General features: G+C 37.7%; 1 protein-coding gene across 2 annotated transcripts in view; it reads right to left on the reverse strand.

Annotated features, from left to right (window-relative positions):
* Positions 1 to 20629, reverse strand: part of XKR9 (XK related 9) — a 135905-nt gene that overhangs the window by 12916 nt on the left and 102360 nt on the right. The window contains exons 8-9 of one of the 2 annotated variants that reach the window (XM_050801911.1): positions 18960 to 19082; positions 15295 to 15366 (exon numbers count right to left, since the gene is read on the reverse strand). In XM_050801911.1, coding sequence (XP_050657868.1) covers positions 19014 to 19082 — 69 coding nt within the window. In that variant the 3' untranslated portion in view covers positions 15295 to 15366; positions 18960 to 19013. The remainder of the gene's footprint in view (positions 1 to 15294; positions 15367 to 18959; positions 19083 to 20629) is intronic. The other variant, XM_050801912.1, reaches the window with a different exon arrangement.

A 20629-nucleotide genomic window follows, 5' to 3' on the forward strand; every position in this document is an offset into this window, starting at 1 on the left:
TATTGTGTCGATTTGATTCTTCTCTCTTTTCTTATTAGTCTAGCTAGTGGTCTATTTTGTTAATCTTCTCAAAAAACCAGCTCCTGGTGGAGGGTTTTTTGTGTCTCTAGCTCTTTCAATTACATTCTGATCTTAGTTATATCTTGTCTTCTGCTAGCTTTTGAATTAGTTTGCTTTGTCTCTGTAGCTCTTTTAATTGTGATGTTAGGGTGTCGATTTGAGATCTTTTTAGCTTTCTGATGTGGGCATCTAGTGCTATAAATTTTCCTCTTAACAGTGCTTTAGCTGTGTCCCAGAGATTCTGGTACATTGTCTCTTTCTTCTCATTGGTTTCAAAGAACTTCTTGATTGTCGCCTTAATTTCATTATTTACCCAGCAGTCATTCAGGAGCAGGTTGTTCAATTTCCATGTAATTGTGTGGTTTTGAGTGAGTTTTTTAATCCTGAGTTCTAATTTGATTGCGCTGTGGTTTGAGAGACTGTTGGTTATTATTTTAGGTGTTTTTTTTTTCTTGCATTTCCTAAGGAGTGTTTTACTTCCAATTATGAGGTTGATTTTAGAATAAGTGCCATGTAGCACTGAGAAGACTATTAGTCTGTTGAATTGGGGTGGACAGTTCTGTAGACATCTATTAGATCCACTTGATCCAGAGCTGAGTTCAAGTCCTGAATATCCTTGTTAATTTTCTGTCTTGTTGATCTAATATTGACAGTGGGGTGTTAAATTCTCCCACTATTATTGTGTGGGAGTCTAGGTCTCCTCGTAGGTTTCTAAGAACTTGTTTTACGAATCTGGGTGCTCCTGTATTTGGTGCATATATATTTAGAATAGTTAGTTCTTCTTGTTGAATTGTTCCCTTTACCATTATGTAATGCTGTTTTTTGTCTTTTTTTTCTTTGTTGGTTTAAAATCTGTTTTGTCAGAGACTAGGATTGCAATCCCTGCTTTTTTTGCTTGCCATTTGCTTGGTAAATATTCCTCCATCCCTTTATTCTGAGCCTCTGTGTGTCTTTGCATGTGAGATGGGCATCCTGGATACAGCACACCGATGGGCCTTGACTCTTTATCCAATTTGCCACTCTGTGTCTTTTAATTGGGCCATTTAACCCATATACATTTAATGTTAGTATTGTTATGTGTGAATTCGATCCTGTCATTATGATGCTAGCCGGTTATTTTGCACACTAGTTGATGCAGTTTCTTCATATTGTCATAGGCCTTTATATTTTGTTGTGTTTTTGCAGTGGCTGAAACTGGTTTTTCCTTTCATATTTAGTGCTTTTTTCAGGAGCTCTTGCAAGGCAGGCCTGGTGGTAATGAAATCTCTCAGCATTTGCTTGTCTGAAAAGGATTTTATTTCTCCTTTTCTTATGAAGCTTAGTTAGGCTGGATATGAAATTCTGGGTTGAAAATTCTTTTCTTTAAGAATGTTGAGTATTGGCCCCCAATCTCTTCTGCATTGTAGGGTTTCTGTTGAGAGGTCTGCTGTTAGTCTGATGGGCTTCCCTTTGTAGATTACCTGACCTTTCTCTCTGTTTGCCCTTAACATTTTTTCCTTCATTTCAACACTGGAGAATCTGAGGATTATGTCTCTTGGGGCTGATCTGCTTGTGGATTATTTTAGTGGTGTTCTCTGTATTTCCTAAATTTGCATGTTGGCCTGTCTTGCTAGGCTGGGGTAATTCTTCTGGATAATACCATGAAGTGTGTTTTCCAGCTTGTCTCCATTCTCCCCATCTCCTTCAGGTACTCCAATGAATAGTAGGTTTTGTCTTTTTATGAAGTCCCTCATTTCCTGGAGGCTTTGTTCATTCCTTTTCATTCTTTTTTCTCTAGTCTTGTCTGCATGCCTTATTTCAGCAAGGTGGTCTTCAAATTCTGATATCCTTTCTTCTGCTCGGTCAATTCAGCTATTGATACTTGTGTATCCTTCATGAAGTTTTCATGCTGTGCTTTTCAGCTCCATCAGGTCATTTATGTTCCTCTCTAAACTGGTTATTCTAGTTAGCAGCTCCTTTAATCTCTATCAAGGTTCTTAGCTTCTTTGCATTGGGTTAGAAGATGATCTTTTAGCTCAGCGTAGTTTTTTATTAACTGTCTTCTGAAGCCTACTTCTGTCAATTTTTCCATCTCATTATCCGTCCAGTTCTGCACCTTTGCTGGAGAGATGTTGCAATCATTTGGAGGAGAAGAGGCACTCTGGCCTTTTGGGCTTTCGACATCTTTTCATTGATTCCTTCTCATCTCTGTGAATTTGCCTAGTTTCGATTTGAGGCTGCTGACCCTTGGATGGGGTTTTTGTGGGGACTTTTTTGTTGTTGTTGATGCTATTGTTGTTGCTTTCTGTTTGTTTTTCTTTCAATGGTCAGGTCCCTCTTCTGTAGGGCTGCTGTGGCTTGCTGGGGGTTCACTTCAGGCCCTATTCATCTGGTTCACTCCTGCACCTGGAGATGTCACTCAAGGAGGCTAAAAACAGCAAAGATGGGTGCCTGCTCTTTCTTCGGGGATCTCTGATCTCAGGAGGCATCAACCTGATGCCAGTAGGATTGCTTCTGTATAGGGTGTCTGACAGGCAACTCCTGTTGCAAGGTGTTACCCAGTTGGGTAGCATGGGGAACAGGACCCATTTAATGAATCACTTTCACTGTCCCTTGGTGGAGGGGGTGTGCTTCACTAGGGGGAAGCACTTTCATCTGGGCTGCCCATATTCCTCAGAACTACCAGGAGGAAAGGCTAAGTCTGCTGTTCTGCAAAGACTGCAGGCACTCCTCCCCCTAGGGGCTCAGGCCCAGGGAGGTCCAGGTTCTGTCCCTGAGACTCTGGCTGGAGTTATTGGAGTTCCTGCAGGGAAGTCCCACCCAATAAGGATGAGTCAGGGTCAGGCCTGAAGAGGCACTCTGGCCAGTCTGCCACAGCCAGTGTGTTGGGCTGTGGGGGGGACATGTCTTGGGACCAAGTTGTTCAGTTTCCCTGGCTTCAGCAGGGTAAAAGCACAGCCTAGAGCTACAGATGAATGCCGCCCTTCCCCCACCCAGGGAGCTTAGTGTGTTAGGCAGTTGTGAGTCCCAGTGCTGGCTTCTGCCCTTCCCCAAAGGAGCTCAATTGGCTTAGACAGCAGGCAGCCACAGCTGGGAGCTCGGTAGGCTAAGCAGATTCCAGCTGTGAGGCTGTTGAGAATATGCGCAGCTCTGTTGTAGGACACTAGGCCCCATTGGCATGGGTTCATGAGTGTGATCTTTCGATCCGTGGGTTGCACAGTTCCATGGAAAAAGCAGTTTCCCTGGTCGGGTAGCACGCTCACTCACTACCTCCCTTAGCTGGGGGGTTGAGGTACCCCTGCCCTGTGTGGTCTCAGGTGGGCCACTGTGCTACACTGCCCTTCCTTCCTCTCCATGGATCATGTCTTATCAGTTCTGATAAGACAATCTGGATACCGTGGTTACCAGTGAAGGATTCACATGCTTATTATAGTTCGTTTTGATGGGAGCCTCTGATCACCACTGTTTCTAGTCTACTATCTTGGCCCCACCCATTGGCCAATATTTTAAACATTTGTGTATAAGGTAAAGCAATTATGAATCAAGGGACCCCAGGGTCACCACAGCTTTCAAGGAATGTGTAATGCTCTTTTTCTTTTATATAAACTAGAATTGATGTTACCAATCCAGAAGTCTGTGAAATACGCAAAATAAAATGAGTCCATGAAGTAAGGACAAAAATGATAACAAAAAATTTATATTCATTCATATTATTTGACTATCCATCATATTTAGCTTCCATACCAGCAAAATTTGCTAGCCAATTAAACATATCAGATTTAAAACTACACAAAAACTCAGTATAAAACCATTTTTTAGAGAAAACAGTATGTTTCATAATTTTTTGGCCCTGTGTTATCCATGAAAAGCACACTTACCATCTGCCTTTAATGTATCCTATATTTCTAACTTGTTTCCCAATTTTTATATAATAACAGTGACATAACAGTATATGCCAAAAGCTTTACATGTACTATGTTATTATTTAATTTAGTGATCATCTCACTTTGCACATAACATAATTGAGACATAGAAAGTTAATACAGAAAAAAAAGAATTTGAATCTATAACTTGTAATGTATATAAAAGTTAACTCCAAACAGACCATAGATATAAATGTAAAACTTAAAACTATAAAATTGCTTTACCCAGCAGTCCTGCTTCTGTGTGAACTCAGTGGAAGGCATAGCCTCCTGTTATCCCAGGAAATACCCAAACAGCAGGGCAGGTGACCCCACCCCACCCCCACCACTTGCAGTCAGACAGATGACACCTGCTAGAGCATCTGAACCAGTAGTCCTGCTTCTGTGTGAACTCAGCCAGAGAGCTCAGCATCCTATTGCCCCAGGATACACCTGGATAGCAGGATGGGTAACCCCACCCACACTCACCACTGGTAGCTAGGCAAGCAAGGCTTGCTAGAGCTTGTAGCCCAGCAGAACTGCTTCTATGGCAACTCAAAGAGCACAGCCTCCTGTTGTCCTGGGAAACACCCAGACAGCAGGGTGGGCAACCCCACCTATCCCTGCCACTGGTTGCCAGGAGGGCAACACCTTTTAGAGCTTCTGGCCCAGCAGTCCCAGTTCTGCCTGAACTCTGCAGTCAAGCACAATCCAATGTTCAACCAGGAAGCACTTGGTCACCAGATTGGGGCTGACCTGGCAAGAATATAGCCTGTCCACAAAATGCAGTCCCTGACTGAGGGAGGTGCATGGACCAGAACACCCAACAAAAGAAATATGGATGCAAAAACAGTTATCAAAGGATGCTCCTCCAAGACACAGAAGAAGGCTAAAATAGAAGCCAGTTGACTGAGGCCACCTTATACCACAATCAAATAAGGTAATCAAAAAAGATAAAAGCAAAAAAACTCATCTAAAGGACAGCAACTTCAAAAATCATCAGCCCACACAGATGAGAAATAACCAGTGCAAAAACTCTGGCAACTCAAAAACTCAGTGTCTTCTTACCTCCAAATGATTGCACTGGTTCCCTAGCAATAATTCTTAACCAGGCTGAAAGGGCTGAAATGGCAGAAGTAGAATTTAGAATATGAATAGGAATGAAGGTCATCAACATTTAGGAGAAAGTTGAAACTCAGTCCAAGGAATCTAAGTAATACAATAAAATGATACAGGAGACAAAAATTTAAATGGCCATTTCAAGAAAGAGCCAACCTGAACTGAGCTAAAAAAAAAAAAAAACCTCTCTTCATGAATTTCATAATACAATCACAAATACTAACAGCAGAAATAACCAAGTTGAGGAAAGAATCTCCAAGTCTGCAGACCAATTCTCTGAAATAACAGTCACAATAATTTTAAAAATAAAGAAAAATGAAAAAAACCTCTGAGAAATATGAGATTACATGAAGAGACCAAATCTATGTCATACTGTCAACCTAAAAGAGAGGGAAAGAAAGGAAGCAACTTGAAAAACATATCTGAGGATATCATTGATGAAAATTTCCCCAACTTCGCTAGGGAAGCCAACATTCAAATCCAAGAAATGCAGAGAACTCCTATGAGATACTATACAAGAGACCATCCCCAAGCCACATAGTCATCAGATTATCCAAAGGTGAAATGAAAGAAAAATGGTTAAAGGCAGCTAGGAAGAAGAGCCAGGTCACCTACAAAGGGAGCCCATCAGGCTAACAGCAAAATTTTAGCAGAAACCCTTCAAGTCAGCATTCTTAAATAAAATAAGTTCTAACCCAGAATTTCATATCCAACCAAACTAAACTTCACAAGTGAAGGAGAAATAAGATCCTTTTCAGACAAGAAATGCTAAGGGAATTTGATTTCACCAGACTTGCCTTACAAGGTGTCCTTAAGGGTCCTTGAGGGACTGCTAAATACACAAAGAAAAGACAACTACTGGTCACTAGAAAAACATACTAAAGAACATAGACACAATAAAACAATACAATCAAGGCTGCATAATAACCAGCTAACAACATGATGACAGGTTCAAACCGACACATATCAATATTAACCTTGAATGTAAATGGGCTAAATGCCCCCAATTAAATGGCATAGAGTGGCAAGTTGAATGAAAAAACAAGACACAACTATATGCTGTCTACAGGAGACCCACTTCACATGCAATGACACCTATAGGATCAAAATAAAGGGAAAGAAAAAAATATACCAAACAGAAAACAAAAAAAAAAAAGCAGGAGCTGATATTCTTTTTTTTTTTTTTTTTTTTTTTGAGACAGAGTCTCGCTCTGTCGCCCAGGCTGGAGTGCAGTGGCCGGATCTCAGCTCACTGCAAGCTCCGCCTCCTGGGTTTACGCCATTCTCCTGCCTCAGCCTCCTGAGTAACTGGGACTACAGGCGCCCGCCACCTCGCCTGGCTAGTTTTTTTGTATTTTTTTAGTAGAGACGGGGTTTCACCGTGTTAGCCAGGATGGTCTCGATCTCCTGACCTCGTGATCTAACCGTCTCAGCCTCCCAAAGTGCTGGGATTACAGGCTTGAGCCACCGCGCCCAGCCAGGAGCTGATATTCTAATTTCAGACAAAACAGATGTTAACCAGCAATGATGGGAAAGGGCTCAATTCAATAAGAAGATCTAACTATTGTACATATGTATGCACCCAGCACAGAGGCACCCAGATTCATAAAGCACATTCTTAGAGACCTATGAAGAGTCTCAGATAACCACACAATAATAGTGAGAGACTTCAACACCCCACTGACAGTATTAGACAGATCACTGAGGCAGAAAACTAACAAAGATATTTGAGATCTGAACTTGATGTATGACCAAATGGGCCTAACAGACATCTCCAGAACACTTCATCCAAAGACAACAGAATACACATTCTTCTCATCTGACATGGCACATACTCTAAAATCAACCACACAATCAGCCATAACACAATTCTCAGCAAATCTTAAAAAAAGAAACCATGCCAACACACTCTCAGATTGCAGCACAATTAAAATAGAAAATAATGCTAAGAAAATCACTCAACACCATAAAATTACATGGAATTTAAACAATCTGCTCCTGAATGACTTTTGAGCAAGCAATAAAGTTAAGGCAGAAATAAATTATTTGAAACCAATGAAAACAAAGATACAACACACCAGAATAGTGTTAGGAGGGAAGTGTATAGTCCTGAAAACCCACATCAAAAAATTACAAAGACTTCAAATTAACAACCCAACACCACACCTAGAGGAACTAGAAAAACAAGAGAAAACCAGCTCCAAAAGTAGCAAAAGACAGAGCTGAACAGAAGCAAACTGAGACATGAAAAACCATATGAAAGATCAATGAATCCATGAGTTGGTTCCTTGAAAGAGCATAAATAAGATTGATAGACCACTAGCTACAGTATTTTTTAAAAAAATAGAAAATTCAAATTAAAAAATCAGAAATGACAAAAAGATACTAACACCACCAGAGAAATACAAAAAACAAAAACAAAAAACAAAAAAAAAACCTCAGAGTGTAGTATGAACACCTCTATACACACAAACTAGAAAACCTAGAAGAAATAAATATATTCCTGGAAACAAATGACCTCCCAAGACTGAATCAGGAAGAAATTTAATCCCTGAACACACCAATAATCAGTTTCAAAATTAAATCCGTATAAAAAGCTTACCAACCAAAAAAACCCAGAACCTGGCCAGGCACAGTGGCTCACACCTGTAATCCCAGCACTTTGGGAGGCTGAAGCGGGAAGATCACTTGAGGTCAGGAGTTTGAGACAAGCCTGGCCAACATGCTGAAATGCTGTCTCTACTAAAAATACAATTAGCTGGGTGTGGTGACAGGTGGCTGTAATCCCATCTACTTGGGAGTTTGAGGCAAGAGAATTGCTGGAGCCCACAAGGCAAAGGTTGCAGTGAGCTGAGATTGCCCCACTGCACTCCAGCCTGGGTGACAGAGCAACACTCTGTCTAAAAATAAATGCCCAAAGCACATGGATTTACAGCAAAATTCTACCAGATATATAAAGAAGAGCTGGTACCTTTCCTCCTAAAAATATTCCAAAAAAACGAGGTAAAGCAACTCCTCCCTAACTCATTTTATGAGGCCAGCATCATCCTGATACCAAAACCTGGCAAAAACAAAACAAAAAACAGAACACTTCAGGCCAATATCCTTGATGAACATTGATAAAAAAAAAATCATCAACAAAATACTAGCAAATTGAATCCAGTAGCATATCAAAAAGCTTATTAACGATGCTCAAGTAGGCTTTATCCCTGAAATGCAAGGTTGGTTCAACATACGTAAATCAATAAATGTGAGTCATCACATAAACAGAACTAAACACAGAAACCACATGATTATCTCAATAGATGCAGAAAAGGCTTTTGATAAAATTAAACATTCCTTCATGTTAGAAACTCTCAATAAATTAGGTATTGAGGGAACATACCTTAAAATAGCAAGAGTCATCTATGACAAACCCACAGCCAACATCATATTGAATGGGCAAAAGCTGGAAGCATTCCCCTTGAAAACCAGCACAAGACAAGGATGTCCTATCTCACCACTCCTATTCAACATAGTATTGGAAGTTCTGGGCCCAGAAATCAGGAAACAGAAAGAAATAAAAGGCACTCAAATAGAAAGAGAGGAAGTCAAACTATCCCTATTTGCAGATGACATGATCCTATATCTAGAAAACCCCATAGTCTCATCCCAAAAGCTCCTTAAGCTGATAAACAACTCCAGCAAAGTCTCAGGATACAAAATCAGTATACAAAAATCAGTAGCATTTCTATACACCAACAACCACCAAGCTGAGAGAAATCAAGAATACAGTCTCAGCCCGGCACAGTGGCTCATGCCTGTAATCCCAGCACTTTGGGAGGCCAAAACGGGTGGATCTCCTGAGCTCAGGAGTTCATGACCACCCCGGGCAACATGGTAAAACCCTGTCTCTACTAAAATACAAAAAAATTATCTGGGCATGGCGGCACGCACCTGTAGTCCCAGCTACTCAGGAGGCTGAGGCATGAGAATCATTAGAGCCCTGGTGGTGGAGGTTGCAGTGAGCCACGATCACACCACTGCACTCCAGCTTGGGCTACAGAGTGAGACTCCGTCTCAAAAAAAAAAAAATACAATCTCATTCACAATAGCCACAAAAAGAATAAGATGCCTAGAAATACAGCTAATAGAAAGGTGAAAAATCTGTACAACAAGAATTACAAAACACTGCTCAAAGAAATCAAAGCTGACCCAAACAAATGAAAAAAGCATTCCAAGCCTATGGACAGGAAGAATCAATATTGTTAAAATGGCCACACTGCCCAAAGCAACCTACAAATTCAATGCTATTCCTATCAAACTACCAGTAACATTCTTCACAGAAGTTGAAAAAACTATTTTAAAATTTATGTGAAACCAAAAAAAAGCTCAAGGCAATCCTAAGCAAAAAAAAAAAAAGCCAAGGCAATCCTAAGCAAAAATAGCTAAGCTGAAGACACCACATTACCTGCCTTCAAACTATACTACAAGGCTTCAGTAACCAAGAAAGCATGGTACTGGTACAAAAACAGACACATAGACCAGTGGAACAGAATAGAGAACTCAGAAATAAAGCTGTACATCAACAATCATCTTATATTCAACAAAGTCAACAAATACAAGCAATGGGAAAAGGACTCCCTATTCAATAAATGCTGCTAGGATAACTGGCTAGCCATATGCAAAAGATTGAAGCTGGAACTCTTCCTTACACCATATACAAATATTAACTCAAGATGGATTATAGATGTAAATGTAAAACTTAAAACTATATAAACCCTGGAAGATGGCCTAGGAAATACCATTCCAGACATAGGTCCTGGCAAAGATTCCATGACAAAAACCTCAAAAGCAATTGCAACAAAAACAAAAATTGACAAATGGGACCTGATTAAACTGAGGAGCTTCTGCAGAGCAAAACAAATTGCCAACACACTAAACAGACAACCTACAAAATTGGAGAAAATATTTGCAAACCGTTTACCTAACAAATGGCTAATACCCATAATCTATAAGGAACTTAAACAAATTAACAAGCAAAAACCAAACAACCTCATTTAAAAATGGGCCAAGGACATGAAGAGACACTTCTCAAAAGAAGACAAACATGCAACAAACAAGCATATGAAAAAATGCTCAACATCACTAATCATCAGAGAAATGCAAACCAAAACCACAATGAGATACTATCTCACACCAGTCAGAATGGCTATTATTAAAAAGTCAAAAAAATAACAGATGTAGGCAAGGTTGCAGAAAAAAAAGGAACACTTATACACTGCTGATGGTAATGTAAATAGTTCAGCCATTGTGGAAAGCAGTGTGGCAGTTTCTCAAAGAACATAAAACAGAACTACCATTCAACCCAGAAATCCCATTACTGAGTACATACCCAAAGGAATATAAATCATTCTACCATAAAGACACATGCACTGATATGTTCATTGTAGTGCTATTCACAATAGCAAAGACATGGAATCAACCTAAATGCTCATCAATAATAGACTGAATAAAGAAAATGTGGTACATATACACCATGGAATACTATGTAGCCATAAAAAAGAACAAAATCATGTCCTTTGAACCAACATGGATAGAGCCGGACACCATTGTCCTAAGCAAACTAATGTAGAAACACAAAACCAAATACCACATATTCTCACTTATAAGTGAGAGCTAAACATTGATTACACATGGACACAAAGAATGGAACAACAGACACCAGGGCCTCATTAAGGGTGGAGGTTAGGGGAGTGAAGATGGAAATACTACCTATTGGATACTATGCCAATGAAATAATCTGTACACCAAACACCCGTGACACACAATTTACCTATTTCACACACCTGTACATTGTACCCCTGAACCTAAAATAAAAGTAAAAAAAAAAAATCTGCAGTTATTATAGCTATGAGACCAAAGGCTGCTAAAAGTTAAAGATTATATATGTAGATTTGGGATCATATCTGATGAGAGCTGAAGAAGAAGGAATATTTTTATCAAAATTTTAAAATTAGATGATTCAGTTCAAAAGGTTGAATCCACATGCAAATCCAAGAGAAGGCGGGCACTTAGAAGAAAGGCCACACCTAAGCTAAAGTGCAGAGGAGGTGAAAATTGTCTTGGCATCCTCCTGCATTTCTTGTTCATGTGCCTGTCCTTTCTCTGGTACTCTCAGCCAGGTGACACCCTCTACTCTCCACACTACCTCTTCACCTAAAATGTGCATGTGTGCACGCACGCGCGTGCGCGCACACACACACACACACACCCCTCTCTCTGTTACCTCATTTTTAAAAATTCTTGCTGAAGCATTAACTGATAAAACAACAGACTGAAGTGTTAGTAGAAAATGGATTCGTGTGTGAACTTTCCCACTTTGCATTTTGACAGAAGTCTCCTAAAAATCGAACAACCACTATTTGAACCCAAGGAATGGAGCTTTAATGCTGCAGGTGCTAACTGGGGGCATAGGATCCTCTCTTCAATTATTTTGCAGAAGGGTAATTTTTTGTTGTTGTTCACAAGGCCAGTATAGTCCGGAAGGGTCAATACACACATATTTGTCACTCTGATGTTTATCTTCTTAAGCCTGTAACCTAAAGGCATAACATATGTTACGTTAGGGTTGAGAAGGAACAATTTAAGTGTTCATTCGAGAAATATGTACTAAGTGGTTACTATGTGCTAGGCCTAGCAATATGTCCTGTGTCTCTAACATTCTTTCAAGTAACATACAGTATTTAATTTTAAAATGAAGCTGGTATTCTATTGACATTTCTTTAAATTTACCTTACAGTGATATGCTTTACAAATGTCAAGTTAGTCAATAAATTTTGTAACATTATTTGAGTTAAAAAAGAGAGACTTCAAGTCAATAATCTAATTATAAAAAACAGAGCTGAAGTTAATTAAAACAAACAAAAAAGAAAATCAATGAAGCCAAAAGTCTGTACTGTGAAAAAATAAACAAAGTAAATCAACCTTTAGCAAGATTGACAAAAAGAAAGAAGACTCAAATTACTAAAATCATGAAGAAAAAGGGAAATGTTACTGCTGAACATACACAAATATAAAAGATTATAAGGAAAAACAATGAACAATTGTAAAGAAACAAATTAGATAACTTAGATAATATGGGAAAATGCCCAGAAAGGAAGAAATTACCAAAATTGACTCAAGAAAAAATTCAAAATCTGGTACATATGAACAAAGAGAAGGCACCAGAGCCTAGTTGAGGGTAGAGGGAGGGAGGAAGGTAAGAACTGAAAAACTACTTCTTGTGCTATGCTTATCACCTGCATGGTAAAATAATCTGTACACCAAACCCCTGTGACATGCAATTTTCTGTCAAAAAGCCTGCACGTGTACTCCTAAACATGAAACAAAAACTTAAAAAAAAAAAATCAAACTCTCAATAGACCTATAACAAGTAAAGAAATTGAGTAACCAAAAAACTTTCCACAAAGAAAGGTCTAGTACCAAATGACTTAACTGATAAACTCTACCAAATGTTGAATGAACAGACACCTACAGAATGGGAGAAAGTTAGACCTTTGTCAGATGCAAATTATGCATCCAGCATCTATAAGGAACTTAAACAAATTTACAAGAAACAAAACAACCCCATTAAAAAGTGGGCAAAGGGCATGGACAGACACTTTTCAAAAGAAAATATACATGCAGCCAAAAACCATATGAAAAAAAACTCAACATCAGTGATCATTAGAGACATGCAAATCAAAACCACAACGAGACAGCACTTCACACCAGTCAGAATAACTATTATTAAAAAGTCAAAAAATAACAGATGCTGGCAAGGTTATGGAGAAAAAGGTACACTTATATACTGTTGGTGGGAGTATAAATTAATTCAACCATTATGGAAGATGGTGTGGTGATTCCTCAAAGATCTAAACACAGAATTACCACATGATTCATTCTGGATAAATTCCCAAAGGAATATAAATTTTTCTATCATAAAGACACATGTGTCCACATGTTCATTGTGGCACTATTCACAATAGCAAAGACATGGAATCAACCTAAATACCTATCAATAGTAGACTAAATAAAGAAAATGTGGTACATATACACCATGAAATACTATGCAGCTATAAACGAGATCCTATCCTTTGCAGGAACATGTATGGAGCTGAAGGCCATTATTCTTATCAAACTAACACAGGAACAGAAAACCAAATACCGTATGTTCTCACTTATAAGTGGGAGCTAAATAATGAGAACCTATGAACACATAGAGGAGAATAACACACACTGGGGCCTATCAGAAAGTGAAGGGAGGGAGGAGGGAGAAGATCAAAAGAAATAACTAATGGGTACTAAGCTTAATGCCAGTGTGACAAAATAATCTGTACAATAAACCCCCATGACACAAGTTTATCTATATAGCAAACCTGCACATGTACTCTGAAATTACAAGTTAAATTTAAAATAATAATAATAAATAAACAACAACAAAAAGAATAATTAACATCAATTCTTTACAAGTTCTTCCAGAAAACAGAAGAGAATAAAAAACTTTCTAGTTTATTGTAAGTGGATAGTATTATCCTGATAACAAAATTAGACAAATATAACACACACACACACACACACACACACAAAATACTAGCCAATCAAACAAACAAAATAAAAAGGAGTATACACCATGATCAAGTAGGACTTATTCCAGGAATAAAGATTGGTTCAACATACAAAAATCAGCCAATATAATGTACCATGTTAATAGAATGACAGGTTTAAAACTACACACACTCATGATCATATCAACAAAGAGAAACAATTTGAAAAAATCCATCAACCCTTCATTATAAAAGCATTCAACAAACTAGGAAAACAGAACTTTCTCAATCTAATAAAGGTCATATGAAAAACCTATAGCTAACATCAAAATTAATGATGAAAGACTGAAAACTTTCTGCCTAAGGTAAGAAATAAGAGAAGGATGCTAATTCTCACCACTTCTATTCAATATTGTACTAGAAATCCTAGCCAAGGTAGTTAGGCAAGAAAAAGAAGTAAAAGGGATCCAGATTGAGAGGGAAGGAATAAAACCAACCCTATAGGTAGATGGCATGATCTTAACTGTAAAAAATTCTAAATTACTAATAAAAAACCTGTTAGAACTAAATAAATAGTTCAGCAAGGTTGAAGAATACAAGGCCAATATGCAAAAACAAGTGGTATTTCAACACACTGGCAATGAACAACCTAAAAGTGAATTTAAGGAGGCAAATTCATTTATAAAGCCATCAAACAAAAATAAAATACAAAGGTATCATTTAACATAAGATGCACAGAAACTGTACACTAAGAATTATAAAACTTTATTGAAAGAAATTACATATCTCTGCTTTTATTTTAGTAAATGGATAGATACCCTGTGTTCATGGATTTGAAGACTTAAATTGTTAAGCTACTCCCAAATTGATTTAGTGATTCAACACAATCACTATCAAAACTTCAACTGCCTTTTTGACAGAAATGGAGAGCTGATCCTAAAATTCTATGAAATTATGGGAGTTCAAAAACAGGCAAAGAAATCTTGAAAAAAAAAGGGACAAAGAGAACTGACACTTCCCAACTTTAAATTCTACTACAAAGCTACAATAATCAAGACAGTGTGGAACTGACATAAAGATAAATATATATCAGGGGAATATAATTGTAAGTCCAGAAATAAACCTATACATCTATGATCAATTGGTTGTAGACGAGGGTGCTGTTATAGTCCAACTTCTGCTGCTTATAATCAAACACCTGAAACTGGGTAATTTATAAAGAAAAGGGATTCTTTTCTTTGGAAGCTGAGAAGTCCAAGGTCAAGGGGCCACATCTGCTGAAGGCATGTGTGCTAGTGGGGCGTACTCTGCAAAGCCCCAAGATGGCCTAGTGCATTACATGGCACAGGAGCTGAGCATACTAGCTCAGGTCTCTCTTCCTCTTTTTATAAATACCAGTCCAATTCCCATGATACTTCATTAATCCATTGATTAATGTATGTATTAGTTCATTCATGAGGGCAGAGCCTTCATGACCCAATCACTTCTTAATGATCTCATCTCTCAATATTCCACATTGACGATTAAGTTTCAACATGAGTGTTGGAGGGTACAAACATCCAAACCCTAGCATGTTCCAGAAGCATTCAATGGGAAAAGAATGCTCATTTTAATACAGCACGAAAAGGTTAATATCTATATTCAAAATAATGAATTTGAATGCCTACCTCACACCATATACAACACTGAAGTCAAAATGGTTCAAGGATCTAAACAGAAGAGCTTACACTATAACAGTCCTAGAAGAAAACATAAGTGTAAACCTTTGTAATTGTCTTAGTCTATTCACATTAAAACAAAAATTCTAAAGATTAGGTGGCTTGAAATAACAAACATTTATTTCTAATAGTTCTTGAAGCTGGAAAGTCCAAGATCAAGTAGATTCAGTCTACAATGCCAGTAGATTCCGTCTAAGATAAGGGCTTATTTTCTAGTACATAGATAGCCTTTTCACTTTTCACTGTGTTCTCACATGGTAGAAAGACAGAGAACTTTCTGGGGTGTCTTTTATAAGGAGACAAATTTGATAAGCTTGTTTCAGGGATTATAGTTTTTCTTCTTTGCAACTTTTGGCAATGTTGGCTATTCCCTCCTTGAAGCCTTCTTGCTTCACAGAAACCTTCTATCATTTCTTCACTGCCCCCACCCCCATCTCTTTCCACTCTTCTAGAGAATAGCCCTGTCAGGCTCCCTCAAAGCCCTGTCTTGCACTAACTGCTCCTTATGTCAGTGTTCCAGAGTTGTGGGCTCAGTCTTTTTCACTCCATGGTTCATTTTTTTCTTTTGTTGACTGATTGATTTACTCATTTATTCATCATCTGGCACAGTACATGACACCCTGAAGCAAATTCTTGTGACTCAAAACTCAGTTTTGAGGTCATTTCCTCAGGGAAGACTCCTCTTAACTACTACAGACATAGCCCAGCTCAGTTCAACTTTGAGGTAACTCATGCCTGAGGATCTTGGTACTTATCCCTGCTCTAAAACTTTCCCCACTGTTATAATTTTTGTCTGAGATTCCACCACTAGACTCAGTCCTTGGAGACAGGAACTACGTTCTAGTAATTTTTGTTTCACCATCATGCCCAGAAAAAGAAAGAGTCCGTTAGTGTTAATTGAATAAATTAAAATATTTTGTAAGCTATTGTACTGTGCATGATTAGCATTCCAAAATTAGAGAGATATCTTTTATCTCTAAATTGCAAAAACACTTGGAAGAAAGAACACTGAAGATCAAATGACTGATCATTTCTTAAGGACAGGCTTGGAGAGAGGAAAAGTATGTGGTAGGAAACTGAAGAACAGGGACTCCATCAAACAGACACATGCTCAAAGCCTGGCTTTGCCACTTACTATGTCACTTGGCCCCTCTGAAATTCAGTTTCTATAGAAATTCTTGCAGAGTTTATAAATGAAGGGGGTAAATCACTTAAAATACTAACTGAGACTTAGTAAACCCTAATAAATTTTAGCAATTTTTGCTGAATTTTATACAATTCAAAAATTCATCAGTGTCTTAGTTCTGTGAAGCTATAACAGAATGCCACAGACTGAGCAACTCATAATAGACAGAAATTTATTTGCTCACAGTTCTGGAGGCTGGGAAGTTCAAAATTGAGGGGCTAGCATCTGGTGAGTGCTTTCTTGCTGCGTAACTCCACGGCAAAAGGGCAAAGAGAGTGAGAGAGAGTGGTGGGGGAAGGAGAAAGAAAGGATGGAGAGAACAAGAAATAAGTATTTAACTCATCCATTCGTAAGGAAGGAACCCACTCCCACAGTAACATTAATCCATTCATAAGGGCAAAGCCCTCCTGACCTAATCACCTCTTAAAAGTCCTACTTCTTAATATTATTATAATGACAATTAAATTTGAACATGGGTTTGAAAAAAGATAAACATTCAAATCATATTGATAATTTTTTAATCCATACTTTGTGTGCTGCTAAGAAAAATACGCCATTGATTGAAAGACCCATTCTTTTTTTTTTTTTTAAGCGAGATGAGGGCTCACTGTGTTGTTCAGGTTGGTCTCAAACTCCTGGGCTCAAGCAATCCTCTCCCCACCTCCGCTTCCAAAAGCGCTGGGATTACAGGCATGAGCCACCATGCCTGGCCAAAAGACCCATTCTTATTTCAGAAATGCTGAAGTATTCATGGAACAGATTATAGAATCAATAAAATCCCTTATTCTTGTTGCTATGGCCTGAATGTTTGTATCTCACCCCTGACATTTATGTTTAAATCCTCCCCCAATTCCCAAGGTGATGGTGTTAGGAAGTAGGACCTTTGGGAGGTAATTAGGTCATGAGGACTCTGACCATATGAATGGGATTAGTGCCCTCACAGCAGAGGCCTGAGTGAGCTGTTTGCCCTTTCCACCGTGTGAGGACACAGCAAGAAGGCACCATTTATAAGGAAGCAGGCCCTCACCAGATACCAAATCTGCCAGCACCTTGATCTTTGATTTTCCAGTTCCAGAACCATGAGCAATAAATTTCTGTTGCTAATAAGCCACCCAATTTATGGTATTTTGATATAGGAATCCAAAAATACTAAGACAATTATGCCTTACAGGAAAAAACAAAATTGCAGAGGATAGACTAGACTGTAAGAGGTTATTTTGGGGACTCAGATAGGAGAAGTTAGTCCTATCATATATACTAGATGTAAATAGGCAAACATCCTCTCCCCATTTATTTCATTTCAGACGCAAGGTGCTGGATATTGGAATCCTGCTGCATGCAAAGGAAGATGAAGAGACACTGTAATTAATGTGAACCATCCTCTCATGAACAGACATTTACAGAACTAAAGGGGAGTCAGAGCATTCCAAAGTAGGAACTCATTAAGCTTCTCTGAAATGAGAATGACTAAGTACAAAATATCTCATGCAACTGATAACTTGTTTTTTAGACAATTAAAAATATGAAAAGGAAACTAATTTCTAATACTTTTATATATTCAATACTTTTAAAGGCACACTTTCATATAAATTAGTGAAGTTTTGAACCTACTTTCAACTTGTACCCCACTTTGGCATTCTATCACATCAAATCATAGTAGTATACAGGTCTCCTCTTTGGAATTTTGAAACTCAGTGTGAAATATGAGAGCACTATTTTAGATGAAAGTAAAGATCTTGCATAAGAAACAGCCGAAGTAATCAATTCTTTTTAATCACAGGGCTAAGGTGTGTCCTTTAGTAGATAATTTGTGACATGAGGCCAAAAAAAAAAAAAAAGAAAAGAAACAATTGTCAAAGGTGACTGGGACAACGAACGTAGTGAGTATAGCTGTTCTTATCTCTGGAGACTAGAGCACTCATGTGGATGGAACATTAGTCAAAAATTAGGGTGGTGAATGGAGTTGTTGCTAATGGTTACTCCATAGCAATATATAATGGAGTATGCTTGGCATTGGCATTGCCTGCTAAACAAGAGATGCTGGACTATAATTAGAATGTTGGTGCTCATCAAAATGCAGTAAAACAAGAATAGTAATTACTTAAACCTGAACCTACATTCCACAAGATGACTTTGCTTTTTAAATTATTTATTCTAACAGCATTTATTAACGAAAAAACTATTAGGTCATGAAAAATTAAGATCTCATAGAGTAGAAAGATGAGTCTGAGATTTCCATATAATGACCAATATTTAGAAAAGTGTAAATTTCAGTGAAAATCACTGCAGGGTATTTGTCTTACTCAGAAAGAGATTTCCTTTTGCTAATAGGTACCTCCTCATCTCTACTTCATTCTTTTGTACCACTATGTCTGCATTGAGACACAGCTGACTACCATACCATAATATCAGCAAAGAAATGACTTACAGGCTTGAACTGGAGCTTTCTGTTCTCTGACAATGATTGATGATTGTGCAGTTATCAAAGTTCTTGCTGTAGATGAAGTTGAATCCAGCCTTGCATATTTTCTTTTGAATTTTTCAAAGCTTCCTATATGTATGAAGATTAGGTAAAGCACAATCATTCTAACATTTCTAACACATTCTTCGTAGTCTTCTAGGCCTTAATTCTATAGAATTGAATTAATCTTTTAGAAATTACACTTAATTTTTTGTTTTTCTTATGCTTACTAGACACAGTATAGATATTTTCCCTTCAGACCTAAGTTACACCTAAACTGTGTTTTGTTGTTTATTGTAAATGAAATTGGCAAGAAATAGAAAAGGACCATTCTAGTTAGTCATGAGATCACTAGAAATGTAAATTAGTTTGATTAAATTGCATTTTTGAAAAACCAAATTATAATGGTCCTCATAAGGAACTTCACTATATTTTCTCATATTTGATAGATGAAACAAGGATTACTCCAGAAGTTCAGCAAGTATACAACAGGATATGGACCTAAAATTTTCAGATTTTAGTCTGTTTCACATATGACCCACACTTACATGTATAGCCCCAACACACTCTCACATCCAGGCCTTGCAACCCACTTGCAGAAACGTAATTTTTAGGATATTTTATAGATCAGTTTATACTTTTGTTAAACATTATCTTGTAGCATTTGCATTTACCTGATGGAGTTTAATTCTTCCTACTAACAGGTTAGGCAACTCCAAAACGCTATACTTTCTATAAGTTATATACATAAGCTAAATTGAAGTATGGCTTCATAACTCATAGATATCTAACTTTTTAATCATTGTTTGAAACTATACAAGCTATTACTTTTACAATTATCATGTTACATAAGTGCAAATAATTCAGTACAGACTTGGATATTTAATTTATCAACATCTACGCTGGTTAAGCATGCCTGCAAAGTCTTTAAATGATTCAGTGTAACAATTATTCAATGTAATGTTGGCTTGAACATTTCATACAACTTTGCTGGCCCACCTGCCCAAGGGTAGCAACCATAGAACAATGTACTTGTATTGCATAGCAAGAATGCTCCACAATGTTGTAAAACATCAACAGAAAACAGAAAAAGTTGCAACAACTGACAATTATTTCTGTGTTTGTTACAACCTTATGAGCTAAAACTAACATTTAATAACATCAGACATGGAACTATGCACAATTCATGTACACTAACCCCATTCTCAGAACTACGTTGTGGGGTAGGTGCTATTATTTACCACAGGAAACTGTGCAACAGACATATAATCACACAGAACCATCACTGGAGGAGTCAAGGTTTGAACTCTGGTCAGCTGGTCTTACCACTGTGTAACTATTAATGATAACTGAAATTAATTAGGTTATTTATCATTGAATTGGTTGAAGTTTGGATATTCAAAATATTAGACTTTTTTCTTCAGTTAACTTAAATAAGGTCAAAGTTAAGTTACCAATAGTCACGAATGAGACTATGTCATGGACCTATTCCTCTTAATTTTTTTTTATTTGCTTATTTTCATGATACCCAAAATGTTTTATTTCAGCCTTGACCAAATACATTAATAATCCTTTCACTAAAAATCATTAATCTAGAAAAATTACCTTAGAATTTCTCCAAATACTGTTGAATAATG

This window comes from Macaca thibetana, chromosome 8 (genome assembly GCF_024542745.1).
Source record: "Macaca thibetana thibetana isolate TM-01 chromosome 8, ASM2454274v1, whole genome shotgun sequence".
Classification (NCBI taxonomy): domain Eukaryota; kingdom Metazoa; phylum Chordata; class Mammalia; order Primates; family Cercopithecidae; genus Macaca; species Macaca thibetana.